Source organism: Arachis ipaensis, chromosome B09 (genome assembly GCF_000816755.2).
Source record: "Arachis ipaensis cultivar K30076 chromosome B09, Araip1.1, whole genome shotgun sequence".
Lineage (NCBI taxonomy): Eukaryota > Viridiplantae > Streptophyta > Magnoliopsida > Fabales > Fabaceae > Arachis > Arachis ipaensis.
In genome coordinates this window covers 126,952,417-126,961,190 of record NC_029793.2, presented here as the reverse complement: position 1 = coordinate 126,961,190, position 8,774 = coordinate 126,952,417, and the positions used below count along the sequence as shown (strand labels likewise).

General features: G+C 32.7%; 1 protein-coding gene across 1 annotated transcript in view; it reads left to right on the top strand.

Annotated features, from left to right (window-relative positions):
* Positions 1 to 2,195, top strand: part of LOC107616023 (monocopper oxidase-like protein SKU5) — a 4,248-nt gene extending 2,053 nt beyond the window's left edge. The window contains exons 5-7 of the mRNA XM_021110301.1: positions 610 to 866; positions 1,512 to 1,596; positions 1,705 to 2,195. Of these exons, the coding sequence (XP_020965960.1) occupies positions 610 to 866; positions 1,512 to 1,596; positions 1,705 to 1,762 (400 nt within the window). The 3' untranslated portion in view covers positions 1,763 to 2,195. The remainder of the gene's footprint in view (positions 1 to 609; positions 867 to 1,511; positions 1,597 to 1,704) is intronic.

Sequence of the window (8,774 nt, the reverse complement as noted above, 5' to 3'; positions counted from 1 at the left end):
CTAATATAGTTATATCTTATATTTAAAATTTTTGTCATATGGTTTGTTTTGTTAAGTGCTTAAATAAAAACCAAAAAATTCGGTTATAATTTTAAAAGAAATGTAAATTTTTTCAAATTGAACCATATAGGTTAATTTTAAGAATATACAAAAAGTAACAATTTTTTTTCACATGTTACGAAAGACTATGCATTTTTTCATAAGGCATTCTGTAAGAAAAATACTAAAGAGTCATCAAAATTTATTATTTTTTATCATTGTTTAATTATCAATTTAATTCTTTTAATTTAGTAATTCAATAACATATTTTATTTTATATTTTTAAACATTAATAATTAACTCAGAGTGAAAATCAATAAATTTTGATATTTCTTTAGTATCTTTTATTCTAGAATTTGTAAAAACTAAAAAACGATCATATTCTTGCATATCACTTCAGCTACTCATTTTAGTGTATTACACTAACTAAACACCCATTTAAAAATTAATTTCTCAAAAATTTCATAAAGAGCAAAGTTAAAAATGAGTAAATTTTAGAAAAACTTATGCAAGGCAAAGAAAACTCAGAGTTTGCATGAATTATTGTTGGTAAGAAATTTGTGTGTTTAGAATGGGAGAAGGAGAATGGAGAGCAGAATCACGGTCAAGTTACAACTTGTATGACCCTGTAGCGAGATCAACGGTGCAGGTGTTCCCAGGAGGGTGGAGTGCATTGTATGTATACCCTGATAATCCTGGAATGTGGAACTTGAGATCACAGAACTTGAACAACTGGTTCTTGGGTGAAGAGCTCTATGTTAGAGTTTATGATCCTGATCCTAACCCTGCCAAAGAGAAGTCACCACCACAAAATCTCCTACTATGTGGTTAGTATTCTCATTCATTTTCATAATTTCTTCTGATCTGCTTTTCATTAAATATCCATTCTTTAATTTAATAATGATTAAAATATCAAGGATAAATATTCATCAGATTTAGTTTATTTACACTAAAGATCACACGCTCTTTTACATGAACAAATATCTTTTTTGGTTTTTGATAATTTATCTAAAAGACATCTTTTTTTATAATTTAAAAATTTTTAATTAGTCATAAACTCATAATTATTTTAATAATTGACCTAAGTAATTTGTATTGTTACTTTAAGCAATTTCTGACACATCAACATGTTAATATTTATAAGAGTTGTTTAGACTAATTATTTAGATAATTAAAGATCGATTAAAAAATTTTTAATTGAAAATATATATTTTGTGTTTCGAACAAATAATCAAAAATAAAAAAATAATATTTATTTTTTTAAATATAAATAATAAAAATTGACTATTTATCTCTTAAAAACATTAATCCATTTTTATTTAAAACGACATGATTTGTGACAGATAATAACTATATTGTCTTAATTAATCAAAACTTTTAGATCTGTTACTATTATTTATATTTTAAATCAAATGAAAATTTGTTAAATGTACAAAATATTTTAGAATATGTTGATTATTGTTGTTGCACAGGGAAGTTTCAGCCACCAAGTCCAGTTCCGTCAGTGGCACCAACACCATCCCCATCATCCAATGCAAACACTCCACATACACCAAGGTATTATATTAATTAAAACTCTTTTCATTTGTGACACCATTAATTAATGATTACGTGGAAATTTCTTATTATGATAAAACTAATAAATATGTTTCCTTGTACTAATAGGTCTCTTTTTGCTATCATCACCACTGCCATATGTTTCTTCTTCATTGGTCTCCATTGAGAAGGAATGGAACACTATACTACACTACGCTACTATTTTCTACTTAATTTGTTACATCAAGAACTGAAAGCTATATATTCACTACATCTTTTCCCCTTGTTTTTTTAGCACGTTAATATATAGGGTCAAGAATGATAGCTAGATTGACAAATATTGGTTACTTATATTTTAAATACTACTTCAATATCTTGTTGCAATTTTAATGTTCCAATATATATACAAAACAAGATTTTCTGTAGTGTCATATTTCGGCCACACTTGATAATGTTGTTTTTGCTTAACCTCAAACATGCAAGAATAGGGCATCTTGATTGGCATATTAGTAGCAAACATTTCACACACAACTACTTAATGTTACATATATTATTGTATGTCCATTTATATAATTAAATAGTGATGTTTCCATTTTTCTGTAATTAATAAATTGTGTGTGAGTATGCTCTCACTAGTCACTTGGACCTATCAACTTAATTTATTTTGTGGTTGTTGTATTAATAAGTTATTCTTATTGTTATTGCAACTANNNTTAACTAATATATATTCGAACAATAACATTTACAAAAAAAATCATAATTACACTCATCACTAGGTAGTTATATATTATTATAGAGTAATTATCCAAATCAGTCTCCAAAGATTTTAAAAATGGATATTTTAGTTTCTAAAAAAAATTAATACACAAATCAGTTTTCATAGTTTTCTTCCGTCAAACATATTAGTCTCCAGGCTATTTTTCGGCATGACTCATTAACGAAAATTGTTGAGTTGACACGTTAAATCGCACACGTGACAGTTAAGTATCCACATGTGCAAAGAGGGCAAAATAGTCCCTGAAATTTTTTGAAAAAATGGCGTCGTATTAATACTCCTCCTTTCTTATTCTTCTTCATTGAAGGTAGTCCTCATGAAACCCTAGTTCGTCATATACCAGTTCCCTACTTAGTGTATCTGCCGAAACTGTTGATTGTTTTAAATTTGTCCTTAGCGGATTGAGATACCATAGAACTTGAAAACTGGTTGAAATAGCATATGGTGCAGCACTAGGAGCAAGTGATTGATGGGGAAGTGGTGAGCTAAGATGCGCAGCACTCCCCTGTTGTCCCATGAAGCTCTGGCCATTAAACTGTGCTGCTTGTGGCATTGGTGAGTGAGACACCATGTGGGAAGTAATGTGGGGACTGGATCCACCATAATTGATGAAGTTCGTGTTTTGTGATAACTGTCCTGTTGGAGCTTGGGGAGCTACGTGTGAAGGAATAGATGTTGTAGATCCTTGTGGCAAGTAGCTCCCACTGTTCATAGCACCGTTATACTCATTTTGAGATTGAGCAGATGCATGTGGAGCTCCTGAAGTAAAAGAACCATCCTGGGGGTGGAATCCACTATACATATGACCACTTGATTGTGCAGGTTGACCACCTTGAGAAGTAAAAGGTAGCAGCATAGAGTGGTCAGTTGATGATAAAAATGCATGCAAATCAAGTTGCTTGGCATGAAATAAAAAGGGTTGTGCATATTGACTGGTGGGAGCTGATAAGGTTTGCTAGGAAAATTGATCAGTGGGACTGAAATAGCTTGTGAAGGCTGATTTGGGAAATTTTAGTTCAATATTTGAATGGCATTTTAGTGAAATTGCAAGCACATTTGTAATATTTTTTTGGATTGAATGGTAGTAAGTTAAAGCAAGTTTTTGCGATATGTATGCTTATTAAAATCAAGAGCAACTAATTGGTTAATGCTATTAGAATCATGAGCAATGATTTGGCGTTGAAGTGAGGCTATTAGTAAGGATGAAGGAACAGTGTTGGTTGGGCTAAATACGCAATCACAAACATCACGAAAAAAATAAATGGGAACAACATAATACACCATTATTTCCAATACTAAGTAAACTACTGTGGATTATATATTTTAGAACTTAGCATACATGTCTTCAAGAAAACTATTCATGTCATAGTTGCAAGCTAACAAGATACTAGGAAGTGTCAAAACACAAAGTCTTCATGCATATAGCAACATGAAAACCAAACTGAGAGTTTTCAACACAACAATCTCTCATCTAAAACTAATATGATCATAGCAAAGTAGAGAATTAAAAATCCAAAACACAGTTTAGACTAAGACACCAAAAAGTCTAATGTTATGTCTTTAGCATACAATACTGGTCACTTTTTCCTCAGATGCTTAAAACCAGAATTTGGAATAAATTGGAACATCCTTGATGCAGTACTCTTGCTAGCAGCTACCATTGTTTCAGCTGAGATCCCTCCAGTTGTTGTAGGTGGTGGAATTGGTGGTGGAGTGCTCGACTGAATGGGGGGGTGGTTGATGTGGCCTAGTGATAGGTTGCTTGGCTCTAGCACTAGGTGGAATTGGCGCTTGAAAATTGGCAGGACCTTGCGATGATGGTGGTGTCATAGTTATCTTCATATAACAAATAACAACTCATTAGATTATAAACCTTTGTATTAGAAGCACAACATATTCACTAATTTTTTAACTTACCACATTAGGCATTACACCCAAGTTTGCTGTTTCTGAAAGAATCTGATGAGCATTAATATTCACATTCTACAAGAGACCAAACATCAGTTCAAATTGCAGTCTAATAAAAAAAATACCAATGCAGTCTCCATAACTTATTAAAAAGCTCAATGTAGTCCTTATGGAAGTTTAAAAAGATAATTTTGGTTGGGTTTGGTTTTACCTGTGCTTGTGGAGCTAATTGAGAGACATTGATCTCATCTGCAATATGTGATGAGGTTCCAGAATTAGAACTAGCTCTCGATATTATTCTCTTATTTGGATTGGTTGGCCTTCTACTTATTTAGTAAATGGTGTTTGAAAGTTCAAAAGCATTAAACAGTAAATTTAGTAAATTAGAAAGCAAGCAGTAAATGAGTTGTGAATAATATATGGAGAAATAGTTAAGGCTTCAGAGATATCTATTTTTCGGATTGACTTTTCTTACTAACTATTTTAATCATACAAGATTTAATTCATGGCAACTATATGTGACTAAACCCTAATTCCTTAGACCTTTTTAGTCTCCTCTAAAATTCATCAACCGCCAATTCCTTGGTCACTTAATTCCAATTAGAGGGTGAAGTTCAATTCTAGTTTATATGCCACAGAAATTCTAATTACCCAAATATAAGAGGATTATATGTCACGTATTCCGTTAAGTCCAGATAATTAGAAATTTAGGAGAATATGTTTTCAAGCTGTTGTTCAAGTAAAGAGCTTTTCCAAGTTATACAAGAACTCAATTAGAACAAGGGTCATACTTCCGTTCCACCCAAATTCATAAAATAAAGAACAAAAATAATTCTTGAATTATAAATCAGTACATGAATTAAAATAAAAAAATAATAGTATCAATCCATACAATAGACAGAGCTCCTAACATTAACAACGGAGGTTTAGTTACTCATAGTTTAGAGAGAAAATAAGGATTCTGAAAAACTCTGAATTGCGGAATGAGGTAGAAGAGAAGAGACGAGCCCGAAGGGTTGATTCTTTTTCCTTTTATATCTAATTCTAATTAATGTAAAATATATTTTCTAAAACTAAAATAATATCTTTTCCTAATTATAAATAAAATAAAATTAAATCAAAATTCATTAAACTTTCTGCACAGCCTTGTACGAGGGATCATTGGATTCGTTCAGGTCCACGCTGAACTTGGAAATCCTCCAATTCAGCGTGGATGAGGTGCAATTCTTTCTTTGGAGCTTTGGATCCACGCTGAACTTGGAAATTCTCAAGTTCAGCGTGGAATGGTTAGTACGCGTTCCTGGGAGCTTTCAAGTTCCACGCTGAACTTGGCAGGGGCCAAGTTCAACGTGGAGGAGGCAGAGGTTGCTGGAAAAGAAGTATGCACTATTATATATCGTTGAAAAGCTCTAGAAGTTAGCTTTTCAATGCCTCTGAAATCACGTCAATTGGACCTCTGTAGCTTAAGTTATTTCTGTTTGAGTGCAAGAAGGTCAGGATTGACAGCATCATTCGCTTTCTCCCTTTTCTACTACAAAACTCTGTCAAAGCCATTCAAATGCTACCTGAAATAAATAAAATTGTGTACAACTCAAAGTATCATCCATAGTGGCTAAAAGATATTTAAATTTTGATTAAACTTAGAAATTCAAGTACAAATTCACAAGGAAAAGATAGATAAGATGCTCACGCATCAGTATGCCTATTGGCCTTTTCAACTTTGGTGAAATCGGATTCATGTATATTGTCTTCTCCCAATATTCCTCCGAATTAACTGGTTGAATACAGTGTTGATATGTAGCTAGTACTGCCCCAATCTTCAGCAGTGGGTGTATATATGTTTCAGGTCTATCCCCTCTTCTAGTAATGGCGGCAAGTGCATGAACACATGGGAGGCCTATCAAGCAGAAGGCATTCATTAATAGCAGATAACAATTTCATAAATGAAAATTAAATGATAAAGTCAAGTAATTGTACCTGTTAGTTGTTAGGCATTGCAAGTACACTTCTTTTGAGACAGATTTACAGAAACCTTTATAGATCCTTGTTGCACTTCAAAGATTCACCTCTCATCGTCACCAACCCAAATTAGATGCCAATATCTCACACCTTTCGTTATGTCATCAAGCTTCTTTTGTTGAGTAGGAGCCACTTGAGTGCCCATATGTGTCTCTAAGACTTGCTTGTATTTGGTCATTCTCCTCATGATATAGCACCGGAGTTCCTCACACATCGTTAGAATCGGCTTGGAACGATAATTCACTATTTTTGCATTCCAAACCTTGCACATGTTGTTGGTGAGGTTGTCACACTTTGGCCCGTGATTGAAATGAGCCTCAGTCCAACATGCCAGCTCAAATTTTGCAAGGTAGCTCCATGCTTCTTCATTAACCATTTTCAACTTTTGCATGCTTGCTTGAAATTCAGCGTCAGTAGTACATTTAGCACATTTCCATACAACATTCTTAATCTGCTTATCCTTGTATCGATTTGTGAAGTTTTTCCAGATATGCCTCACACAGTTCCGGTGATGAGCGTGAGGCATAACTTCCTTTAATGCAGGCAACAGACCTTAAGCCAAACAATGCAATTAAACAATAAAATGATCACATCAGCATATTAGATCACTAAACTGCTCAAGAAATTCCTGATGATAAGTTGTTTTATTTTTTTTATCCTTTTATATTATTATATCGTATTTCAGAACAATTATGTTAAATCAAGTAAATATGCAAATGCAGAATTCACGTTGTTGATAATTTTGAGCACACGCTTCTTTGATTAACCCTTCTATTTCCATTCAATAATATCTGCAATTTGAACATTTATATGTAATATACTTTATTCATAATTTTCATTGGTTAATCTTATAATATGAGAAAATATTGCAGAAGTGTATGTATCTCTAGAAACCAAGTTAAATAAATGTGTTACTAATAAAGTAAGTAAAACTGTAATCTTGATGTTTATATACTTAGTTCTTTTTAAGCCAATATTATTGAACAATCAAACTGAGGCCTAGAAATGGTTTAAATTTTTGAGATCTCTCTTCAAAATTTAAATCAGCCATCAAAACACAATCCCTCTTAAAGTAACTCAATTAATAATTCTCATTCACCAACAATTGTACTTACAATAATGCATAAATCAGCCATTTGAAAAATTAAAGTAATTCAAATAATAATTCAATATCAGCCACAGTTGTGCTTAAAGTGAAGCAATTATCAAGTATAAAGCAGCCATTTAAAAACTTAAAGTAACTCAATTAATAATTCTCATTCATCAACAATTGTACTTACAATTTTGAAAAATTAAAGTAATTCAAATAATAATTCAATATCAGCCACAGTTGTGCTTAAAGTGAAGCAATTATCAAGTATAAAGCAGCCATTTGAAAACTTAAAGTAACTCAAATAATAATTCTCAATCAGCCACAATTGTACTTAAAGTAATGTAATTATCAAATATAAATCAGCCATTTTAATACTTAAAGTAACAACAAGAATAACAGTTAACTAACAAGAATAACATTTACCTTTTGTTAGTCTGAAATAAAATTTCACCCACGGATATATTGATCTCCAAGATCTTCTTGCAAGAAAGTGAGGAACCATTTCTAGCTTTACTTAGTTTCACTATCGACAACAGCATATGCAATCACATAGAAGTGATTGTTTGCATTTTGACCCACAGCCGACAATAGTTGACCCCCAAAGTAACCCTTCAAGAAACATACATCAAGCCCAATTAGTTTTCTACACCCAGCTTTTAATCTCCTTTTACAAGCCTCTAAACAAATGTATAACTTGCTGAATAATGGAGGTAACTCGGGAATTGGTGTCACATCCAAAATTGTATGGCTTCCTGGGTTACTTCTCAACAGCTCGGCCAGGTATTCCCTCAACTTATTGTACTGTGCCCTCTCATTACCAATCAAATGCTCTCTAGCTTCTTTCAAAACCCTATATACCATCTTTCCATTTATTATGACATTGTAGTCAATTTTGATGTGCTCATATGCCTTATTAAGAGTCATGTGAGGTTGAGTTCGCAGCCTCTTTTCTAGCTTTTTTGCCACCCATTTCTGACTTGCTATGTTACTGTCGAATTCTCTAGCACAAGTGTGTTCCGAGATATAAGTTTTTATCTGGTAACTCTTCAATTGAGTATTCCATGCACAACATATAAGCCATAGACAAGGTGACCTGTTTGCAGACCCACTGTTGAGCCCATTTTCATTTACAATAGTAGCATTGTTGGATTGAACAACATCACTTTCTTTATTAGTTTGGACAGTATTGTTATCCACATTCACATTCTCCTTAGTCCCATTATCCTCATTTGTATCCTTTCCATTTGCATCCTCCACATTTCTTTCTTTTTTATTCTTTGACTTTCTGGGTTTTTTAATCCTTACAACACCATGTTCACAATCACACCTAACTCTCCTTTGGTCATTCTTTATGTATCTTATCTTTCTCCCTTCATATATAACATGATCCTTCAAAGCATTCTT